General features: G+C 52.1%; 9 protein-coding genes across 9 annotated transcripts; 3 read left to right on the top strand and 6 right to left on the bottom strand.

Moving 5' to 3' along the window:
• Positions 1 to 150: 150 nt before the first annotated feature.
• On the bottom strand, positions 151 to 1,682 carry Z517_06786 (uncharacterized protein; the record flags this gene model as incomplete). The annotated part of the gene is made up of 3 exons (XM_013428525.1): positions 151 to 1,382; positions 1,429 to 1,504; positions 1,551 to 1,682. The coding sequence occupies 3 exons, from the start codon at positions 1,680 to 1,682 to the stop codon at positions 151 to 153; spliced, it is 1,440 nt and encodes a 479-aa protein (XP_013283979.1).
• Positions 1,683 to 3,874: 2,192 nt separating this feature from the next.
• On the bottom strand, positions 3,875 to 5,800 carry Z517_06785 (uncharacterized protein; the record flags this gene model as incomplete). Its single annotated transcript, XM_013428524.1, has 1 exon — positions 3,875 to 5,800. One exon carries the CDS (start codon positions 5,798 to 5,800, stop codon positions 3,875 to 3,877), a length of 1,926 nt encoding a protein of 641 aa, XP_013283978.1.
• Positions 5,801 to 7,319: 1,519 nt separating this feature from the next.
• Positions 7,320 to 8,352, top strand: Z517_06784 (uncharacterized protein; the record flags this gene model as incomplete). The annotated part of the gene is made up of 2 exons (XM_013428523.1): positions 7,320 to 7,385; positions 7,486 to 8,352. The coding sequence occupies 2 exons, from the start codon at positions 7,320 to 7,322 to the stop codon at positions 8,350 to 8,352; spliced, it is 933 nt and encodes a 310-aa protein (XP_013283977.1).
• Positions 8,353 to 8,536: 184 nt separating this feature from the next.
• Z517_06783 (uncharacterized protein) lies at positions 8,537 to 8,728 on the bottom strand (the record flags this gene model as incomplete). The annotated part of the gene is made up of 1 exon (XM_013428522.1): positions 8,537 to 8,728. One exon carries the CDS (start codon positions 8,726 to 8,728, stop codon positions 8,537 to 8,539), a length of 192 nt encoding a protein of 63 aa, XP_013283976.1.
• A 3,008-nt stretch (positions 8,729 to 11,736) lies between these two features.
• Positions 11,737 to 13,551, bottom strand: Z517_06782 (phosphoribosylaminoimidazole carboxylase, ATPase subunit; the record flags this gene model as incomplete). The annotated part of the gene is made up of 1 exon (XM_013428521.1): positions 11,737 to 13,551. One exon carries the CDS (start codon positions 13,549 to 13,551, stop codon positions 11,737 to 11,739), a length of 1,815 nt encoding a protein of 604 aa, XP_013283975.1.
• A 318-nt stretch (positions 13,552 to 13,869) lies between these two features.
• Z517_06781 (uncharacterized protein) lies at positions 13,870 to 14,220 on the bottom strand (the record flags this gene model as incomplete). The annotated part of the gene is made up of 1 exon (XM_013428520.1): positions 13,870 to 14,220. One exon carries the CDS (start codon positions 14,218 to 14,220, stop codon positions 13,870 to 13,872), a length of 351 nt encoding a protein of 116 aa, XP_013283974.1.
• A 650-nt stretch (positions 14,221 to 14,870) lies between these two features.
• On the top strand, positions 14,871 to 19,126 carry Z517_06780 (uncharacterized protein; the record flags this gene model as incomplete). The annotated part of the gene is made up of 2 exons (XM_013428519.1): positions 14,871 to 18,209; positions 18,257 to 19,126. The coding sequence occupies 2 exons, from the start codon at positions 14,871 to 14,873 to the stop codon at positions 19,124 to 19,126; spliced, it is 4,209 nt and encodes a 1,402-aa protein (XP_013283973.1).
• A 567-nt stretch (positions 19,127 to 19,693) lies between these two features.
• Z517_06779 (uncharacterized protein) lies at positions 19,694 to 21,227 on the top strand (the record flags this gene model as incomplete). Its single annotated transcript, XM_013428518.1, has 2 exons — positions 19,694 to 19,723; positions 19,839 to 21,227. The coding sequence occupies 2 exons, from the start codon at positions 19,694 to 19,696 to the stop codon at positions 21,225 to 21,227; spliced, it is 1,419 nt and encodes a 472-aa protein (XP_013283972.1).
• Positions 21,228 to 21,426: 199 nt separating this feature from the next.
• On the bottom strand, positions 21,427 to 22,005 carry Z517_06778 (uncharacterized protein; the record flags this gene model as incomplete). Its single annotated transcript, XM_013428517.1, has 2 exons — positions 21,427 to 21,933; positions 21,997 to 22,005. The coding sequence occupies 2 exons, from the start codon at positions 22,003 to 22,005 to the stop codon at positions 21,427 to 21,429; spliced, it is 516 nt and encodes a 171-aa protein (XP_013283971.1).
• Between the last annotated feature and the right edge of the window lie 663 nt (positions 22,006 to 22,668).

The raw sequence follows: 22,668 nt of genomic DNA, 5'->3' as shown, positions 1-22,668 counted from the left end.
AACTCAGGCCGTCCGCATGTGGCGGTCTGGTCCTCCATGCGTGTATTCCTCTTTGCCACTATCCAAATATACCAGGTCCCGTGAGCTCCCGTGCGGCTACTTTCCCATTTTCGGTACTCCATCCAAAGCAATGCAAACAAACATCCCAAATCATATCCGAGGCCGGTCCTCCAAGCCTTCCTCCTCGGCGTGAGCGGTCAAGCTGCTGCTCTCGCCTGGTCGTTCGTTCTCAACCACGTGCCCGTCCTTGTCCGGGTCATATGAGATGACCCTCTCGAGCTGGCTGGAGGCCAAACTTTTGGCTTTGCAGACCTCGTCCTCATCGAGTGAGTGGCCATGATCGGATCCTGCATCTGGCAACAAAGAACCATGCTCTTCACCTCTTTCATGCTCTATCTCTTCTTCGCTGTCATTTTGTGGTCCCTTCTTCTGTTTGATGAATGTGTCGATGATATAGTACTGGGCTGCGTTCATAATCAAGGGAAAGATGAACATGACAAATGCAATCTGAACAGCCTCGTTGCCCTCTGTCCATCCAAGTGCCCAGTCTCCAACGGGTCCTAACCAAGGGCAAAGTTGAAAAATAATAAATACACAAATCTTCATGCCTATCAATCCTAAAAAGTAGAGTAGGCATTGCTTTGCCCACCAGGAGGCCTTGGGGGGTGTGCTATAATTTCCGGATTCGATCGATTCGGGAGGATTCGCGAGAGGTGTATACCGTGCACCGATCGTCAAAATCTTGAGTATGCCGATCAGGATGGGGATCCCGATAGTCGTGTCAATGGCCAGATTGAGCAGGTAAAATGAGCAGGGATTTGGTTGGTATTCCGCAATTGTTTCAGACCCGGGTGTACTTGCTGTTGCATTCACCACAGTCTCACCTATCTTGCCAGAGGAGAAAAGCGACATGAGGAGGTTTAATAGATGGAGTAGGATCGACCCGACGACTTGTTTGGACACGTCAAAAGACCAGACCTTGAGAGGTCGCTGTGGCCTTTCTCTCCATCTCTTGTAAACCAGGGATAATAGTGCCAAAGCGCCCAGCGCTCCCTGCACCAATATAGCGAAAGGGCCTAGTAGTTTGCATTCGCCACTGCTATTGTCATCGGACATGCTTGAAGAGGGTGATGGAGTCGGCGAAGATATGACGGTAAGAGGAGGAGAAGCAGCTGCTGTCGCTATACTGAAGAGTATAGATGTGGCTGTTACTGTAAGACTTGTGGAGAGTTGCGAGGACTGGACGGCTGAAACGAGATCATGGTGCAACTCGGCAGCTGACGAGGGGAAGAGTTCAGGTGGGTGCATGTGCGGTGGCGGGGACAGTGCACTGTCGTGATTGCTATTGTCCCATGTATTCGTCTCGATTGCAAGTTGTTCGTCTGACTTGCTCAGACGGAGCGGGCATGAAGATCTTACAAAATTCACTCAGCAGTCGGAGGCGCAGTCCTTTGGAATGGACCAAGAACCGTTGCCTTGCCGGCGGGGCTTTGAGGTCATGACCCTGCCAAGACATTCCTCAGCCTTGCCATTCAGCGTGTCAGCCTTACCAGTCGCCGAAGTGTGTACGGGGTAGCCTGGGAGAGAACCTGACTTTCGAAGTGATGATTCTTTTCCTCAACCAATCCCAAGCCCCAGCAGCCATTGGCTATGCGGCAGCACATCAGACTAGAACTCGACATGAACTCAGAGTTCCGGAAGGGGGTTGATTCTAGCCACCCCAAACTGGAAGGCATGTATATCCATCCAGAGAGATGAGAACTAGAGTCTATCGAAGTAGGCAAACCTCCAAGCTTGCTCATCCTTCAACTTACCTCCCTCCCGCCTCTTTTTGGCAGAGACAATCGCCGCTCCGTCCGAGAATGAGAATCCATCAAGACAGAAAACCACGTCCACTTCATGATCTAGTAGTGGTGCGTGCCCTGAGTGACCCCAGACCAAGATACAGATACCGCAGCATTTCCATCTATAGTACCTACACCCTGGGTACCTTTGCAACTATGAGGTCAGCTATCATGTAGCTGGGTTAGTCAAGGGTTCCGAGATGGCCGAAGTGCACGATACGTCTGTATGGGGTTGTTTGTCGCCTTTGTTCGTGTATCGTCCCTCTTCTCTACATCATCGTGCACCACCACCATCACCACCACGAAACCTACAACCGAGTCCGCCCTGATTGCGACATCCGGGGGATACCGCTTGTTCCACAGCAATGCGGCCGCAGCGACCCGACCGTCGAGTGCGTTCGATGGGCTGGAGGGCGAGAGCAGGATCCGGCTATTCGTTTCCCCAACCAGACCCAGATGGAAGGAGCGCCACCCGCGCATCAGCTGAGTTATCGAGAAGAGAGATTTGTAGATTGCCCCCGAGGGCGGAACTGGCGGGTGTCTACGTGCATCGAGAACAGGAGAAGGGAAGGCGGGTGAGGTTCGGTGAGGAGTGACCTGACGAGCAGCAATGTAGACATATATACATACACGCCTTTAGTACAGGGTAAACAGGCAAGATACAGCTTAGGATATTTACGGCAGCAAACCATTGACTTGGAGGGCGTGTAGTCTGGTTCCTATGCACTCGGAACGTAGGTATTTCTTCTCAGGCTGGAGGAAAAGTCACAGACTACGAAATGAATGGGTGTAACAAAACCCGACCCTATTGCGCCCAGGAAGCATTTTCCTGGGAACTCGACACACCTCTCCAGGACAAGGCCCCTGGGCAGTCATGTGTCTAGGTACCAGGTGCCTGCGGGGTGCGTAGGCCATAGTATGTGCCCACACTTCGTACCTGGGTAGTTATGCAGAGAACAGACGGACCATTGAGCATTAGCGTATGCCATAAAGTACCTAGTACCACCCACCCACCGATTGCTTACGAGTCCTCGGTATTTTATATTTGGCGAATTCTACTATGTACCTCGTACTCGGAACCACTCTCCGCAAGTGGCATTGGCATGGCGGGATAATCGAAAAACGAGGAGGTTGGGGGAGTTAGTTAGTTGGAGGGGTGAGATGGACTCGGTGAGACGCATCAAAAAACCCGCTAATTACGATGCGTTCTACCTGTACTCGGTACAGCACCTCGAGGGACAGTACCGCAGTACCGAGTACCTACTTGTACATACTCGGTACATTACAGTACCTCTCGCACGAGTGCCTAGTACTACCGAGGAGGTGACTAGGTACATATTTAGAACCACTAACTAAGCTACATCGAACACGGGTAGATCCTATGTACTCGTAGGACCCTCAAAGAAATCCCTTGGAGGAGCTAGAGGAGCTACCCGTAGAAGTGGTAGCACTAACTCAGTGCCGAGTACATGTATGAAATCCCGGAGATATGAGGTCCTGGGCCGTTGTGCGTCAAGCCCCGGATATTTATGTATCCAGGGATGCATAGTCAAGTCAAGCACAGACTTCGTCGCGCGGTGTGGGAGCTGTTATGTGGCTCTATGTACTCATTCGTCGTACTTGTGCACTTTGATATTTGTAATGCTGGACACGCGGGGAATTTTTCAATGGAGACCAGTTGTGTCTAGTGGTTGTGGTGATGAACACACTCATTCAACATCCAACTCTCTTCACTTCTCCAAATGTCTTCTCCCTAACTGGTACAGTAGCTATGGTAGGTATCCAACCCTGTCTATGGCAGGAGGGTGTGATGGGTATAATAAAACAGAGATCCCCCAGATCCTCAAGAACGCCATCCCGGAACGCCGCCAACCACAAATTCCAATCCCTCGCCCGCCCAAAATGTATCGCAAAGGGTATCATGATGCTGGTCATCAAAGGACTGTAAAAATATCAAAAAACAAAACAAAAACATAGCAAGAGTCATGTCCATAACTCGTGTCTCGTCTGCACCATCTCCGCGTAGTCATCTATAGGTTGTTGTCTCCTTCCTCCGCTTCTGGGTCGGACAGATGTAAATGGCCAATCTTATCTCCACTGCCTAGCCAGTTCTTGACAACACAAGGAGAACTCTCTGGTCCTTGACAGATCTTCTTCCTCCCCAAGTGCTTGAACTTCGGACCGAGGGGACCGTTGACATAATGGTATTGTCCGGCGAATCGATATTGTCTTTTATCACCCAGAGGGTAAAACTTATCCCCCCAATGTCCAGCAAAGTGGAACCAGTTGGTCGGGGCATTCGGGGTGCGGTTAGACGACCGCAGCGTGTCGTTCTTGTAATCATATGTATAAGCGTGCGAATTCAGAGCTGGATCCCATAGAGGCCCCCTGTCTGTCAGGTCGTGGAGGATCCCCCATGGCAAGATGTAGGGGTGAGTGCCAGGAGTTGCATACATGGCATGAGTCCCGTAAGCGGAATAGATCACGGGGCGTTTGCCGATTTTCTCCACGGCATCGTAGCTGTAGGCGGATCCGAAGTTGTGCTCACTGAAGAACACGGCTTTGGGCTTGCCGTGTTGGAATCGAATGGCGGTGTGTTCCCAGTCGCCCACGTGATTGCCAAACCGGACATTGAGCACCACGTTCCCCAAGTTGAAGCTGTAAAAGAAGAACCAAAAAGCGTCGACGATGCCATGGCCCTTGTTGACGGTGACAAGAACTGCAGGTGCATCACTTCGACCTCCTCGCAGCCTGTCTGGCGGCGCGTGATCCCGACTTGTTGAGCGTCTCAATTCATGATGAATCCGGCGTGCGGCCTGTGTCTGCTCTGATTGGCCCGAGGTTGTCATTTGAAAATCATCACCATCCTCAAAGTCATCCAAGTCCGGTGCAAACCATTCTTTCGCGTCGTCCAATGCATCCTTCACACCTTGTAGATATGTCCGTCCTGGTTTGTGGACCCAGCCCTCATTGCCTTCTAACGGGTCATCTGGTCTCGACGGTCCTGTTGGGATGTTCTTCTCTCCCTCCAACCAGTCTGGCCGTTCTTCCACGTTGTCGTTGCTGGTCAGAAACACCCACCGGCCCTTGTCCCAATTGTTCAGCTCGTCCAAGTTTTGGAGTGATGGATGCTGCTGCTCGGACTGGACCGGGGTGTAGTTCAAGGTTGGGGTGATGTGGTAGAGGTGCTCAGCAATGTCGCAGGGCCAGAACTGCTCTCCCGAGTAGAGGTGGACGAGAGGAGCATACTCGAACACGTAGTCCGGGATCACCCTCAGGACCCGTTCATCGTCGGTCCAATCTTCAGGGCGGTCGTTGCCCTCAGTCCAGGCATGCTGCCAGTCCCAGTCAGGCGTGGGTACCACCACTCGCTCTCGGTGATCAATCGAGGGACGATGGCCGAACTTGTCGTGTTCCGAGATATAGTGCATGTGGAATGCACCGCAGACACCCAGCCATCGACAGCATTTCCTGTCGAGCCAATACCGTGAGGTAGCGATCCAGCTGGATTCCTCTCGGTCTTCGTCTTGCCAAATGAATACCTCTGGACGTGTGGCCCTCAATACACTGTTGGCGCACATGTAAAATATAAGTGTCGACAGCACACCAATGGTGGCCTTTGTCTTGACAGGACCCATCTGCTCTTCTCCCTCCAGGGCCTTCCCAGTCACCGGTTCATATGGGGGATTGGATTCAGTGGTGTTGGGTTCGACGGGGACGATGATGGTGGACGTTGCCGAATCAAGTTCTGTGTCTGAGGACGGTGGTGCGGCGAGGAGAAGCTGGTCGTGTGCTGGAGGGACCCAGGCCGCGGGGGAGGAAGTGATGGGAGTTATAGAGGGTTCCGCCGTAACGGTATATAATGATCGAGTAAGCGGTGGTTGGCTGGCATGATGGGACCCCAAGGCTAAGGCCACTGTACATAAGAGCGAACCCGAAATGATTAGCCAGAACATCACGAGGAAGGCAAGCTGACAACAAGGGAAGGAATGTGATTTGACCACAGCCTCATCCACCCACGCGGATGTTACGGCGAGAGCGGGAATGCGGCCCAGCAAGGCCCCCGGGAGGGGAGCGCGGTGACTGCATTGAGGGAAATGCGTCTAAGGTGCTGGAGGGGAGCAACAATGGGTTACGACGGGAGGAGTAATGCCATTGACTCTCAGCGTCATCGCATTACTCTCCGCCGCCGTAAGCGACCGAAAAGCTGCCTTTGGGGGTTTTGCTGGGAGTCCCGCTGGTGAAGGGGGCATGAATAATACTGTGATACAGAGACCATTCCGCCAAGTTCCGCGCGCCGAATGTGTAAGACAGGTGTCGACGTCCAGGAAAAGGAAAGCATTGACGTACTCTTTGCTATGATTGGCGACTGGGACGCAGGCTGACCGAATGTCCGAGCCTCCGGGGCGAGTTGTGTTGAGGGGTTTCGCTGGGGGTGTTTTCTGTTTTCGATGGTACCTTATCTGCGTCTGACGAGTGATTGGCGGGGGCGGCTACTTTAGTCAGTGGCCTGTCAGGTCAGTCAAGCTTGGTGTCCTGATTGAATGAATATCCAAGGGAAGAGACGAAGTACCACATGCCAGAGATGGATACATGTGATGATTGTGAGTGAAAAGAAAGTTGGAATGCACGGGCTGAAGGAGAAGCTGAGAGGGGTCAGAGAAAGAGGCAATAATGACGGAGGTGACGGGCACCAGGTGTTCCCTCCGCTCCCTCTGTCCCTGATCCCTTTGCCTCGATTGTCTCGGATTGACCTTTGGCTCGCCCTGACCTGTCATTGACCCAAATGCCGCCAATGACTTCACCACTTGCTCGTCAGAATCCGGGCGCTAGCCGGTGTCAACCCTGCAGGCAGTGGTTAAACGTAGCGACGCCCGCAACCACCCAACAAAAGGAAAGCCTGATCCGGACTTGAGTCGGTCAAGGTAGACCAATCCATCTGCCCTGATGTACCACCTTGTCCAGTCGCTGATCTTGACTTGTTTCATTGCTTGCACCTGGCTGTTTCATCCCAAGCTCTGGGCTTGTTTTTCCTTGCCAGTGTGAGATCAGGAAGGGTGGGGTGAGACCTCCAATGGAGTCAGGAATTTATAGCACGTTGGATGGGATGGAGGAGATGTAGCTATCAGCAAGCAAGGGATCGCATCGTCAAAGAACTAGGCACTCTGAATTTGGGTTCTAGATCGAGCAGAGTGGGTGAGGCCCGGGAGAGAGCGAGGGGCCAAGAGAGACGGTTGCGGGACGTAGATGCAGAGTAAAGACTCTGTGACGTGTCATTTGAAATCCTTTTGTGATAATCACGTGATTCAGAGAAAACTTGGACTGGGCTTCTGAACATGGGAGTGAAGCAGTTAGGAGAGGTACTCTCTGTCAACCTATCTTACCCCATCCCATCACCTTCTGTAGGACTCGCATTTCGACATCTCAGAACCCAATTTAATGGGTGCATGACCACTGTCGTTATGATCACCCGTCATGGATCAACACCAACACTCCTTGGAAGATGATTTTGAATATGAATACGACGACGCCGAGACAGAGGTAGGGCATCTTTTGCAATGGATTGAAACCAAGCCGCTCTCTTTGCCATTCATGTACCACAAAAGCTGTTCGTTCCTTGACATTTTCTTCTTCTGGGCAGACCTTCCTCGTGGACATTGACCTGTCGTCCTGGAACTCTAACATCAAATCCAACGTCCCCGTGCCTCCCAAGCCAGTGACGCCGGCCAAAAGAAAATTAACCAACTCTGGTCCTCCCACCCCTGGTCCGGACGAGCCCGGTGCTATCGAGTTCACAGAGTCCGGTGCTGAAGATGCTCAGGAGCCACGCGAAACACCCTCCCGCATCAACAGACATGGTGACGATGATACCCATCTGCCCTCGCCGTCACATCTGCAAATTCTCGATTTAGCCACGGCAAATCCCATAATCTCCTACCAAGGCCAGGTGTATAGCTGCATGTGGGCAGATATGGTGGGTACGAACATGTTCTTCACCCATACAGGCGTGCTGGATGCCGCCGAAGTTCTTCGATCAACAGACGACTACGATCTGATAGGCATGTCACGTATCAAGCTCGTCGGCCAGGCAGCTAAACTGCTGAAGAAGGAGAAATCATCCAAAGGAGCGGGGCCGGATGGGCAGGCTGTCAATAACCCAGCAGGTGCAAGTGGCGAGGTCCCACAAGCCCAGCATAGGCAAGATGATCAGATGAGAAAACAGGCGGCATTCCTGGAAAAGCTGGTCAAAGTAAAACGGGACCGTGGTGAAACAGATGTTGTTCGCACATTCGTGGATGACAATGTTGCATCTGTCGACTCGGCAGCGGTGCATGAAACACAGCGTGGCGATATTCAAGATCCTAATGAACAAGTGGTTCAGGCAACTCCAGACACTCGCTCAACGTTGGAGGAAATTTATTCTCAATCTGATAGCAAGGCTCCTCAGATGCACGAGTCGTCTGAGAGACTTCCAGAGGCCCACGATGAGGCCGACATAACTATATAACAGGAGCAAAACAACCATGCTCACTTCACGACGTTACTGCCATTAGTCCATATCCAAGCTGCACAAAGCAAAATCAACTTGTTCCTATGAATGACAGTGCGGAAGCCAAATCCTTGAACACACAACGCTCTATTCGCCAACCAGACTCAATGAAATCCGAAACACCCTGCTAGAGAACCGACACCTAGCGGCTCTGCTTCTCACGGGTCCAATGGACTGGTGATGGTGGGGGTGGAGGAGGATGAGTCTCAGCATGCTGCCGTCGATCGGTGTAGGAAACAAACTTGGGGCGTGGTGATGCCTCGAAGGCTTTGTGCATGTCGCGGCTTGACGTCTCGGACGACAGCACGGTAGAGCGATATGAGATGCGTTGCATGGTGGCCGGGTCTATAGCAGGGTTCAAAGGATGTAGAAAGATAGGGATGTGCTTGAGCTATCAAGTGCTGGTCAGTGCTAATTCAAATAGACCCAGTATTTATCGAGGTGATGATCAACTCACAAGTCCTGATGGTCGGCACTTGATATGTTCGCTAGCCGCGTTGATCGGCAGTTGCTGCAGGTACAAATGTACAAGGTCCAAGGCTGGTGGAGGATGGAACAAGATAGTGGTAAATATTCGTCAATGGACTGATACTAATGGCTGATTATTATCTCTGGGTACAGTGATGGAAGAAGAAGGAAGTAGAGATCTCATGGGACCTTTATTTTTTTTTTCTGAGGGAGCCTGGGTCAAATATACCCCTTCGCAAGTCAGGGTGGGAGTGGGAGTGCTGAGCAAATGCTCGGGTCCCCCAAAAATCTAGCGGTCAAGGCGACGTGGGATTGTCGCATTTCAAACGAATCCGGCTGGACCTTGTCAGCTCCCCCAAAAGCCACCAGAGGTTTCCCCGGAGCGCCACGAGGCGCGCCGGGCCATCGAGCAGGGGGTGATGGAATGGACCCGAGCCACAGGATGAGAGGACTAGGCCGTAAAAGTCGAGCCGATGGTAATTCAATCAAGCCCATTCGGTCATTGACTGGAGGACATTCAGGAGCATCCAATTCCTTGGTGTTTGTTCTGCACACGGGGCCTGACCGTGAGTTTCCTCCCTTGGATTTCCTCCCCTTCTTTGTGGTTTGTTATTCTGGGCCTTGATTGAGACAATTGATCGCCCTTTCCTGGTATGCATCGGTGGGATCCGTGAGGCGATTGATCGCCCCCTTTTTGTGTGCTGCACACTGCAAGTCGAAGGGGGTGACGTGCTCTCGATCGATTTGAAAGAGGATCCGAAGCAAGCAAACTTCTCGTCCTCCCCATAGTCCCATAGTTCGGCTAATCAAAGTGGGCAAATCCATTTCCGATGCTTTGGAAACTTACTCGTACCGGTGTGAGGCATGCAGGAGTCTTTACCTACGCGTTGGTACGGACTTGCGGTCCTAATCCACTGGTTGGTGATTAGAGAGACACAATGAGCTGCACCATCGTTTGGAGGCTTGCAGAGCTGCCAAGTCACAAACAGCTTACTTGATGCAAAATTCGCTTTTCCCATCGTGTCCATCCCGCACTCGTATTATCCCGGCACAGTAGAGTTTTATCACCGAATCCCGGTTGGTAGGCTTTGTGATTTTCCAAGTTTTTTTGTTGAATTTTTCTTTTTGGTTGGCTCACAGCCATCTCGTATGCCCCGGTCGGTCTGGGGGACACCCTGGTGGATTGGAAATGCAAGAAAACCTGCCCCCAAATTCTCCTCGGCCGCCGTGCGGATGTGACACGCGGAATGGGCAACCCGAGAAACCAGCAATGCAAGAAGGGCATGGAAGAGAAGGCGGCCACGGGGAGAGAATGCAGGTGGATATCACCACAAGACGGGGGGATGATTCCTGGCGCCGGATGTGTCCAGCGCCCCAGCGCCCCATTTCCTTCTCTTACGAGTACTTCTCCCTTCTTGTCCTTAGTCGGAAGCGAGATGTGGGCCAGCAAAGAGGCTCCTTCAGCTGTGCTTGTGTGTTGTACTCTTGTATGCTGTGCTTGACTTGCTGTGGAGATCCAACTATGCTCTGCATCACCACCACCACCGCACGCAATCGGGGGAGGTGCAAGTGTGAGTGCATTGATGCCCAATACACCGACCAAGCGGTCAAGGCTGGGGAAGTGACTCTAGAAGGGGTAAATGTGGTGAAAAGGGTGGGATGACTTGTGGGCATGAGTGAGGCCTGGACACGTTGACCGGTGGGAGATGGACACACAGCATTCATCCATTGCAAGGGAGATGCTTGGGAATGCGAGCTTCTCCGCAAAAAGACTCACACACTCAAGCGAGGACAAGCCAGTCCCTTGCTCACAAGGGCCCAAGGCAGGCAGTGATTGTCGGGTTGCAAAGCCATTTGGGGGCCGGGGAATGAGGAATGAGGAAAAAGTGAGGGAGCGCAGGCGTGGCAGGACTGGAGAAACGAGAGCGAGTTCAAGGGATCGTCCTTTGAGTCACCTTTAACATCAAAGCATCCATCAAATCACATCTCTCATCTCACTCTGGCCACAATTACCAGATAAATTACTCCGTGGCCGCTGGACTCTGGGGATCTGGAAGTCTACCTCGTAGTCGATTTTTCTTGTGTCCCGACCTCCTCGCCTGGCCCGCGTTCGCTTCTCGCACTTTTTCGTGTTTCGCCGCCATTTACCCCGTTCGTACATATCGACCTTGCACCCAAAGTCAAAAATAAGGAATATTACGGTCTGATGAGAAAAAGCTTGAGTGGAACATACTGTGCATACCTGTGAAAGTGATCGAAGGTGTACATCGTGTTTATCCAACCACCCAGCGGTAGCCTTCCACATGGGTGCACTTGTGTAGATGCAAAATCAAGGTTATCTCAATGACAACCACCTCGACCTACTAACTACAGTGGCTACGTTAGGCACAGCTTGTGTTCCATGATCACGTTAGACGGTGCCACCTGTTCTTCGACTCGGATGCAATCTCGACCTTGATCTTCCCGGCCCGGAAAGTCACAGACCGATGATGCTGTGACTCCTTCAAACTGTCTGCCCATCCACCAAAGTCTGTTGTGTAACAGACCATGGTCTGCCTTCCCCGGAGGCACTGTCCGGGAATCTGTGAGATTTTGGAGGCGACTATTTCCTGGTTTTCTTGGTCGACAACGGTGGACAAGGCAAAGTTGTGGTCCTGGCTGATAGTAGGTTCAAAAGAAGATGATGTGTGACGTGGGAGTTCGTATTCGATCTCCCTCTATTACGATTCCTTCTGGGAAAGGCCGGAAGGATCAACTTTGTACAACAGGCAATATTGGCGGTGCGGGAATGAGTTCCAAAAGCAATATCATGTCCATCCGCCCATCTTTTGGAAAAATTGACAACATCGGGGATCTCCTCAAGCATTGCGCCATTTACCCGTCCAATTTCTTGTAAACTTTCCAGCCTTCTCTCTGCAGTCGGTACTCCTTCTCCATGTTCTCATCGTTCATCTTCTGTAGGTGGTCTGCAACCCACTTCCGTATTTTCTCGTCGCTTGATCCCACAATCCTAGCTGCCAAAATCGCTGCATTGACTGAGTTCCCGATACCTACCGTAGCTACAGGAATACCCCGCGGCATTTGCACAATACTCAGCAGGCTGTCCAGTCCATCCAGAGAGCTGGCTTTCACGGGCACGCCAATGACGGGCACTGGCGTTTCCGAGGCCATCATACCCGGCAAGTGTGCTGCACCACCAGCCGCCGCTATTATAGCTTTCAGCCCACGACTAGCTGCAGATTTGCCAAAGTCAAGCATGTACTGCGGCGTGCGATGAGCCGAGGTAATGTGCACCTCGTAAGGAATGTTCATGGAGTCAAGTAGCGTGAGGCCGGGGCGAAGCGTAGCCAGATCGGTGTCAGACCCCATTACCACGCCCACGACAGCCCGAGCAGACGGTGCGGGATTTGCACCGAGGAGCTCGGCCTGAGTCTTGAGAATCGAGGAAACAGATGGCTCACCAGACCGATCGTGGCGATGCACGCGTATGGCGTCGACCATCTGAATCAGAGGGTGCATTTTGATCTCGCATTCCGATAAGCTTGATCCGGTGATTGTAATGTGTCCCATCTTCCGTCCTGGTCGTCCCTCACCCTTCCCATAGAGATGAATTTTCGCCCCCGGCACGTCAAGTGCGGCTTTGGCGACCAGCGTATGGGAGTCAGGCTGTGGACCTCCGAGAATATTCAACATAATTGCCGCATTGACTGTTAGATCCGTCGCCCCAGCTGGGATCTTTGAGGCCAGATCAGGTAGAATAGCACGGATCTGTGCTTCGAATTGGGACATGTGACATGCCTCAATTGTATAATGCCCAGAGTTGTGAGGGCGGGGCGCGATTTCGTTAACGAGGAGGCTGTCGTCAGGAAGGAGGAACAATTCAACGCCGAAGACGCCAGTTCCCCGAAAGGTTGAAACAGCGCGTCGAGCCAGATCTTGGGCTGCCCGTGCGACTTCCTGCGAGACATCCCTGGGCGGAACATAGACAAGCTTGCAGATACTGTCTTCATGAACGGTTTCCACAGTAGGGTACGCCAAGGTATGCTGCTCCCACGCGTCTGGATCGTCTTCCTGGGCAGTTTTAACAACCATGACTGCGAGCTCCTGTTTGAAATGAGACCATTTCTCGGCATACAAAGGTCGTTCTGCGAGGGCTGCAATGGCAGGTCCTATGTCGGACATCGACTTGACCGGAAAGTTACCCCTTCCATCGTAGGCTTGGGTTCGAGATTTCAACATGAATGGATAATCAAGTATCTCGCCGGCATCTATCAGTCCTTGCTGTGACGGGCTGACCGCAATGGACTTGGAGATCGGAATTGAATATTTTGCAAAATGCTGCTTCTGAGTGAATTTGTCTTGTATTGTCCTGACCGTTCGCCAGCTGGGTTGAAATCGCGACCATTGGGTGCCCTCGATAAACGGTTTCTCCGCCTCCAGCTTTTCAAGAATCTCGGTATCGACATGCTCGATCTCGTAGGTCAGGACGTCACATCCAGAAGCGAGTGCCTTAACGTCGGATGCGTTGGCGAATGATCCAGTAACATGCATGTCATGGTTTGCCAGATATTTCGCAGGAGCGCTGTCGGCATCAAGGACTCCAACCTGGATGTTGAGGCGGTTCGCGGCCTCTACTAACATACGTCCTAGTTGGCCGCCACCAAGAACACCCACGATATGATCGTCCATGGTCGTGGGTTTGGCGGTGATTTAGAAGGGAATATAACCGTGCCAGTGACGCGGACAGTAAACGAAAATAACCCACTTGTGAACTTGCCGGAGACCCAGCAACTCTCCTGATGCCCCGTGAGGGTTTTGACTTTGCAATAGCCTGAGTCGACTACGAGGCCTCGACACCGAAATATCTGGTCATTTTGTTGTGTGAAAACTCGGCCGTCAACTTGAATTTTTATGTCGCGGCAAAACCTCGGACAATTCCATTTGCGCCCTTGCGCCCTCAGCACTCCGGCCGCGGACAATCAGCCTGCGTACGACGGTGATGCTCCTTTACTCGATGCCATGCTCTTTTTTCATCCTCTCCAGATTTGCCTGCCTCATCACAATGTCCTCCTTGACCTCCATCTTCATTTTCTCCGGCTGATGGTATAGCACGACCAGATACCGGTTTCGAAAGTTGAACCCGTTCAGCTTGTCGCACGCTTGTTTCGCGTCCAAGACGTCTTCATAGACCACAAAGGCTGTGCCTTTTGTAGTATTCGATGTACCTAAGCGAATCTGGCGTACGGGACCGAATTTCCCAAAGAGATCGAAGAGGGCAGGGGTGTCGATATCGTACGCAAGGTTTTTAACAAAGAGGATCCGATTTGCCTCGGGCGCGAGCTTGTTACTTCGCGACATTGCGGAGGAAAGGAGTGAGAAGACGGCGCGGCTTGGTGAAACGGAAGGAGTTGTCGACGGCGACTGTTGAAAGGGAAGCGGTGTGCCTCTTGCGTTGAAGGACGTTGAAAAGATGTACGAGGAGAATTTACGGCAGATTGGTAAGTGTCCGTACAAGGGCGTGTATCAAGGCTCGATTCAATCTGGGCTCTTGTGCACCTGCCACGCGAATGGGATAGGATCCGTCTGTGTTAAAAGCGCTCCTTTGGCACGGAAAATAGAGGGACCTCAAACACAAAGTGAAATGTGAGGTTAAGAGGCAGGCGGCGCAGGGAGAAAATGCGGTGCTGTAAAATTGTTCGGTAATCTCGGTACGTGTTGTATTGTCACAAGTCGACTCCCATCTGCGTCTGCGGTCAACCTCGATCCTGTTCCGAACAACAACCTCGACCGTGACAACTCTTGATTTACCATCCGATATCCCTCACTCCCTTTCTCCCTGCGTGCGGCCTCCTGTCGGAGGTCAGATCAGCTTGTTCACCAATGTAGCCAATCCTCCTGCCATCCTCCCGCACACAGCTCAGTTGCCTCTCGACTCGCCAACCCCACCTCCGCAACCAGTTCGACTTCGACTGCGACTGCGACCTTAAACCTCGTCCTCGACGGTAATCATGCCTACCTCAACCGTCTGGCGCCGGAACCACCATCTGGCAGGGCACCGGGGTGCAAGCCCTGTCCGTCCATCCGCCGAAGTCATCGAGCGCCTTTCCCCTGATCCCGCAAGCGAAACCCCTACCCTCGAAGGCTCATCGCTCCCTCTGCGATATTCACCTCAACACGGTTACTCATTAAGAGGACTTGGACTGTCCGACATTGGATCGTCCGAGGATAATGACTCCGCGCTACAACCAGATCACCTATATTACGACCAGGACGGTGCCGCTCATATTGCAGCAAGGATAAAAGGTGGCGCGAACACGGTTTATGGGCGCTCCAGAGTTGGGTCACTGGACTGGGCGACGAGAAACTCCAATCCTACCTCCGGCTTCTTACAAGACAATCGGCGCCTTCATGGAAAGGGACATACGCGTTCCGGCTCTACAATCGATGACCTTGCGACTGCCGCAATTGCAACAAGCCCCGTTTTGGCTAGCGCAGCCACTCTTTCTCTTTCCAAGGGAAGCATCAACAATACCAACCGCCCTTTGACTTCCTATACTCGGCGCTACAGTCATGAAGGTCCCTCAAATGGTCCGCCTGCGAAACGCATCAAGTCCGAACGATTGCCGACCCTCGAGTGGTCGCCGCGTGCAGAAAGACCAAAAACAAGCGGTGGATATAGCAGTATACCCGATGTTGACCACGAAGATGCACTTCTATTGCTTGAACTGAAGAATGAGGTCAATTTCAAAAATCATGCAAATACCCCCAAGCTTGACACGATGCCGGAGTATCCACCATCGACATCCCCGAGCTCTCCCCGGTCCCCTTCGAAGCTACAGAACCCGCAGCAACAGGAACGTCCGGTCGTGCATTTACGACAGAGCATCAAGAGCCGGCCCAGAGAACGATACCTGACCGAAGATCTGCCCAATGCGAGGGATGTCTCAACAGCAGGGGGTTCCGAGTCTATCCACAAGGAAACCGCGTATGAGGGAAACCCTCTGGATGCTCGAGCACGAGGGCTCAGAGGACCTCAAACCGCTGTTGATGCTCTGCCACCTGTATCTGAAGAACCACTGGATTCTGCAGTTGTTGAAGCAGAGCCGATACCCAAGAAGCAGCGTCGCATAAAGCCGGAGCAGCAAGCCGAGGTTTGCGCGGCATGTCAGCGTCTACAATTAGACTCCGTGGATGACGAAGACACGTCTACGTTCTGGATCAGTTGTGACGCTTGCAAACGTTGGTTCCATGCCGAATGCGCCGGTTTCAAGACAAAGGCAGATGCAAGAAGTGTGGACAAGTATGTTTGTAAAGACTGTGAACCTATACATGGGCAGACTACCTACGTCCGGAAGTCATCCCGTCCCAGGACTGCCATTGACTATGCTGGCCTCAATCAGGGTGTGGTGAAGTCGTCTGTCGAAACCTCGACCCACCACTACATCCAACCGATTAAAGAGGGCAAGATAAACGTTCTACCCGATGACTTTGCCCGAATCAGGCCAGAATTGCTTACAATGGAGTTCATGGAAAGCTTTGAGGGTCCCAAACGTCCCTTTGTGGTTCCAGCTGAATGGAATCCTCGGTTTGGTGTAAGGCCCGTATCCGTCCAACGCGATTCAGCACTTCCTACCCAAGACGCTGCGGCTTTCACCCTCATCGACAGCTCCGGTGCGGAAGTGGGTCCCGACAAAACGTCCGCATCGGACCTCCAGGAAGAAGAGGTCATTGATTGCGACCAGGATTTGCTGGATATGGTGATCCCACGCGATTTGACAGTCCGAAAAGTGGCCGAGCTCTATGGTCCCGAAGAGCCCGTGCCCGTGATCGATGTAAAGTCTCAGGAGACCAAGGGATATTTCACACTCCAACAGTGGGCAGACTACTACGAATTGGAAGGGGAAAAGCCTATCCGGAATGTTATCAGTCTTGAAGTCTCACACAGTCCACTTGGGAGACTTATCCGGCGTCCCAAAGTAGTTCGAGATCTTGATCTGGACGACCAAGTTTGGGCGGCTGACGCTGATACCCGGTTGAAGAAAAGACCAGTATCGTTTTATTGCCTAATGTCTGTTGCTGACAGCTACACGGACTTCCATATCGATTTCGGAGGCTCTTCTGTGTACTACCATATCCTGCGAGGGACGAAGACGTTCTTCTTCATCCCTCCTGAAGACAGATACCTGAAGAAGTACGAAGAATGGTGCAACTCGGGCTCGCAAAATGAGACTTGGCTGGGAGACCTTTGCGGTGGCAACTGTACAAGAGTTGACCTCCACGAGGGAGACACAGCGTTTATCCCTGCGGGCTGGATCCATTCTGTTTGGACTCCGGAAGACAGCTTGGTAATTGGTGGCAACTATTTGACTCGTCTGGATTACGAGATGCAGCTCAAAGTCGTGAGCATCGAGAAGGCGACTAAAGTGGCTCCCAAATTCCGTTACCCTTATTTCCAGAAGGTCATGTGGTACGCATTGATCAAATATCTTGACGATGATCCTGTACCGGAAGAGGTGTTGGATGACTTCTACGACGACCCCGACTATGTCTTCCTCCGAGCGAACCCAATCTGGCATGAAGTCGGAGAGTTTGAGAATACAGCAGAGCCTGGTGATCCGGCTTACAATTCAAGATATTACCCGAAGTCTGAGGCGAATGGTTGGCCGTCATTAAGAGACTTCCTTTATCGGACAGCCCGGATAGATGCAGGTTTGCCAGTGCCAGATATCACCAAAAAACAGATCGACGCGGTCAAGGCATCCATACCTAAGGGGTATGGGGATCCGCTCATGATGATCAAAATATTCGCAATTTGGTGTGCATGGAAGATTGGCAACACCACCGCACCAGACTGGGTTCACTCGGATAGCATAGCAGAGCTAGAGGGAGGAGAGAAATCCAAAAAGGCCGAGCCATTCCGGGTGCCTGGGGAACGAATTTCGTCTCGGAGAGTTGCGCAGGCTCAAGCTCAGGCTCAGGCTCTGGCGGAGGCGGCACAAGCCCAACCTCGACCACTTGCTCAGACGCCTCCGGCCAAAAATGGATCCAGAGGAAACGGATTGAGAGTCGCCTGTGAACCTTGCCGGAAACGCCGCATAAAATGCCGACACAAGTCAGGTGGCGAAACACCTCGTCGAACGCCAGAGATTCGGCCAAGGAGTTTCTCGAGTGCTGATAATCACTCCGTAACGGGGGCGGCAGCGTTCACAAATGGTGCCATGGGAGACACTGTCTCTCCCGAAGCACGCATATCAGACGGTGTTGGTTCGGAAGTTACGCAGCCTGATCCTCAATCATCGTCGAAGAAAAGCCGGAGCAAAGCCTGTGAGGACTGCAGGAAGAGCAAGGTAAGCGATCCCGATATGGAAACTTGTCTTTTACTCACAAAGTCCAGCGTCGTTGTGTACACGATCAGTATGGCCGCATCGATCCAGCGAAAGTTGCAGAGCCCTCCAAGCCTCGTGGATCGGCGAGTGCGAAACGTGCCACCACTGCCAGCGAGGAGTCGAAGCAAATAGAGCCAGAAATTGACAATTTTGAGGATTTAATTGATCCCGCCCTCACCAATGGCGACGCCTCGGACTTAGCCAACGAGGTTGATGAAGAAACTTTTCATACACCCCGACCGGCGAACAACAGGAGCCCTGCTGGTGATGGCGAACGTGTCAGGGAAAACGTATCTGCCGCGAACGGGGACGACTCGATATTACTTCCAATCGACCCCGCCTTAGGGACTACGGAGGACGAAGCGGTACCCATTAAAAGTGAGCATGATCAAGTTGCAGGATCAGTGAATCCAAGCGCCTTGCAACAAGACAACAATCTTTCCACTCCGAATGCAGGGCAAAACGGCACAGCCGCGAGCGGCGAACTTTCCGGTCCTTTTACTTGGACGCCTGGATCAAGACAGTCGTCTCGGCAACCCAAACAAGTAGAAAGATACACTCCCGAAGACAAAAAATCTCCCAGCAAGCCATATCCCAAGCCTCAAAGGAACGATCGACGAGCATCAAGCGCTGCGAGCGTGCATACGGTGGTGACGAGTATCAAGACCGAACGCTCATCGAGCAACACCTCGGGGAACACGCACCAAATGGCAGGCATCATGACCAGCAAACGCAGTCCATCCCTGGATGCCCCTGCTCGACCTGTTAGTAGAGGGAGTACGGGCGGAGAGAGTGACGTGAATGCAGACGAGAGGTTCGCTAGAGAACTTCAAGCGGCAGAAAATGGTTTAAGACGTCGGACGAGTATGAGGGCTTAGAGAGGCCTCGGCTGAACACCTTGCACCCACCTGGAGGCCGCGGCTGATGATGACGTGATGAAGGATGACGGCGTTAAGAAGTGACAGAACTAAGGATCCAATGCGATTGGGTGGCGAAAAGCCATTGTGCGCACGCATTGAGAACAAAGGCGCAATATTTTGGTGGCTTGGGGAATCGTCAGGTGTGATATTCGTTCAATAAGATACCCTCAGGAAGCGAAGGATACCTGAGGGCATTCTCGTGAGCTTCCAATGTACAAATTTTCCAAGTTACTTCGACCTTCTCTTCGTGCATCAGTACTAGGACGAGGAGTATCAGACGGTGCAGCCTCGCACGTGATAAGGAGGTGATCCTAGGCCGAGAAGGACTGACAAGGCCGAGCACCAAGTGTGGGGTAAAGAGCCAACATAACATCATTGCTCAATCGAATCGCTCACCGAGGGACGATCGTAATATTCCATCTTCCATCTTCCAAATTCCTAGTGTTTCTCTCCTTCTTCGTCACCACTCGTCAACTTGATACCTCTCTTCAGCACTATGCTACAAATGAGTTTGATGTCGTGACCATGGCGAACTTTGTGTACAACAGTCAACTCGTATGTTTGCTGCTCTATCCTCCTCTCCTCGGTTGGCCCGACTTGACTTTCTCGCACCTCCTCTCACTCAATATATGCGAAGAAAAGGCTAACCTCCGTGTGATTCTTGCTGCAGGATGCCTTTGAACTCTTCCATTTGGTCCAAGAAGCAGATGCGACACGCTCGTCAATGCGACCGCCGCGATCTCATGCTCTGGAAGCCCTGGGCCACGCCCTGTCGGGCTCCTTTGGCGCCTCAATCTCAAATGCGGCGCTCTATCCAATTGACCTCATAATAACACGCCTCCAGATCCAGCGCCAACTTCGCAAAGACCAGTCACGTCCTGGCGAGGAAGAGTATAAAGGATTCTTTGATGGCCTACAGAAGATCTACCACAACGAGGGTGGAGTCGCAGGATTATATACGGGGCTGCTACAAGACACGGGCAAGACGATTGCGGATTCTTTTCTGTTCTTTTTGATATATTCCTTTTTAAGGGATCGCCGGATCGCCAAGCATACCAGGTTGAATGGCGGCAAGAAAGTCAGTCTGCCTGCGCTGGAAGAGTTGGGTGTTGGATTCGTTGCTGGGAGTTTAACGAAGTTGGCAACAGCCCCGATTGCCAACATAGTCACAAGGAAACAGGCCGCCGCTCTGCTGAGAGCTTCGGAGGAAGGACAGCAGGAGTCAAATGGGACGACGCCGCCGACGACTCCCACCACCCGACAAATTGCCCAGGACATCCTGTCGGAGAAAGGTCCTTTGGGATTTTGGTCCGGTTATTCGGCGAGTCTGGTTCTCACGCTCAATCCGACAATAACGTTCTTTCTATTTGAAACGCTCAAAAAGCTTCTCCTCCGCAGAGAATCCAGGCAACACCCACCACCTAGCCTCACGTTCCTCTTATCTGCGATCAGCAAAGCTTGTGCGTCTTCAATCACATACCCATTCAGCCTTGCAAAGTCACGCCTCCAGGCTGGTGGCGCCTCCTCGCATAAGGAGGATCAGGACGAAAACAAAGTTATCAGCGAAGACTTCAAACATGAAAGAACTAGGAAAGCCGCACGAGCTACAATCTTCAGTACTGTCCTCACAATCGCGCAGACTGAAGGTGTCGCCGCCCTGTACGAGGGGTTACATATCGAAGTGTTGAGGGCATTCTTCTCCCACGGAATCACCATGCTGGTGAAGCAAATCATTCAACGCTTCCTCGTCAGAGCTTACTACCTTGTGTCGGTTATTCTTGGACGCTACAAGAAGCGCCGTGACGCAAGCGCGAAACGCCTGGCAGAGAAAGCCAAAGTCAGTGTCGAATACTACAATCTGGCAATGGCCCGGGCATCCGAAAAGATCGAGGAGGCGGCTGAGAAAGTCAAGGAAAGTGTTGGGAAGAAAGCGAATGAGACAGCAGAATTTGTGGGAGAGTATGTGGAGGAAGATGACGAGTTGGGAGAGAAGTGGAAGGAGCTGTATGGAACGGTGGGGTTGTCCAGGTGGTTCGACAAGGTGAGTGATGAGAGATGAGATGTCTACTCGTGTAGACCAATGTGGGAAGGCTTCTTGGTTCAAGGAATACGTATAGGAAGGGATCTTCAGAGGACCATGTAAAGGCAGAAAATTGGCGGATGGAGGACGGCGTACATTGAGCGGTAGGAGTGCAACATAACAATATCCACAGGTTTGACCGATGGTGTACCAAGACTGAAAACATTGCTTTTCTTGTCTATCTATACTTGACTTTTTGTCCTCCTCTTTTCTCCATCTTTGTCTGTCTCTTACTTTGTGCCACGTCGTCGCCCTCTGCGCCGCCTCCAGCCAGTCCTCCCATCATTCCCTTGACGCCCTTCGCAGCCCCGACAATGCAATATACAGCATATGCAGGAACGACCAAATAGAGCCACCATGCACGATTCCCAAAGATCACGACTGTAATGAGGTTGATCCAGGTCCAGTACAGAATGTCCCACATGAACTCCGTCAGGCCTTTTGCGTCTAGATCCTCCCCAGCCTTCTTCAAGTCGCCATTAGGATGATATGTCGGACGGGCAAGGATGTCTAGATATACTTCGAGAAGTATGGCAGGAGCGCTGAGCAAGAGATAGGGCCACAGGGACAGAGAGCGGCGGAGGGTGAACTTGAGAAAGAGAAACACAATGTGGATCGAGAGGGTTATAAGGTGTGTTTGCCGCAGACGGCCTGTGTTGCGAGTGGCGAGCGATTTGGCAGCTTTCTTTTTTGAAAGTCCTAGTCAGCGACACGAATACGGTGACAGGGACGGGGAATTGTCACTCACCTGAGCCATGACTGCGAAGTAAGTGATCAGTTAGGTGGTAGGTGGTGGGGAGAGAATTTGCGCGCCTGCAGAGATGTGCTCGACATGAACCGAAAGGAGTTGAACTGGTGCAGAATATAGATCCCCTACTAGCCTGCAGTAGGTGTTTGTGCCGTAGTAGACTCCAAGAAAGAAACAAAATCAGGACAATCACAACAATCTCCTTGTAATCCTCTATTATTGATTGACAATTTGAAGCAGTTGTGAACTTCCCCGCGGTACGGCGGCTACGGTAGACGTGGAGCACGTTCCAGCCACAGTTTTGCCGGGCCTCCCAGGGCACTGCAGGGCTGTCTGGCTGGCCCTCGAGAGCATTCACTAATAATTATTAAGGCACCGCAGTGTCTGCGCTGCAAACAGAACAACAACACCAGCCCAAACTCACAAGTAACCTGCCGCATTCTATTCTATTGATACTCATCCACAACACCACCTTCACTTCTCCTTCCTTATACATTCTTCTGTTGGCTTTGCGTTCCTTTACTGACCAGACGACGCCTTCCATGCATTAATCCATCTCATCCTGCACCTTGACGGCGGTGGCGCAGTTGTTTTGGACAGAGCAGCCTCTGGGAGGGAGGAACCCATGACCTCTCGATCGCGTCCCCTTCCTACTCCGTGGACCTGAGCACT

This window comes from Fonsecaea pedrosoi, assembly GCF_000835455.1.
Source record: "Fonsecaea pedrosoi CBS 271.37 unplaced genomic scaffold supercont1.4, whole genome shotgun sequence".
In the NCBI taxonomy this organism is placed as follows: domain Eukaryota; kingdom Fungi; phylum Ascomycota; class Eurotiomycetes; order Chaetothyriales; family Herpotrichiellaceae; genus Fonsecaea; species Fonsecaea pedrosoi.
Note: the sequence above shows the minus strand (reverse complement) of the source record. Positions and strands in the feature narration are given on the sequence as shown.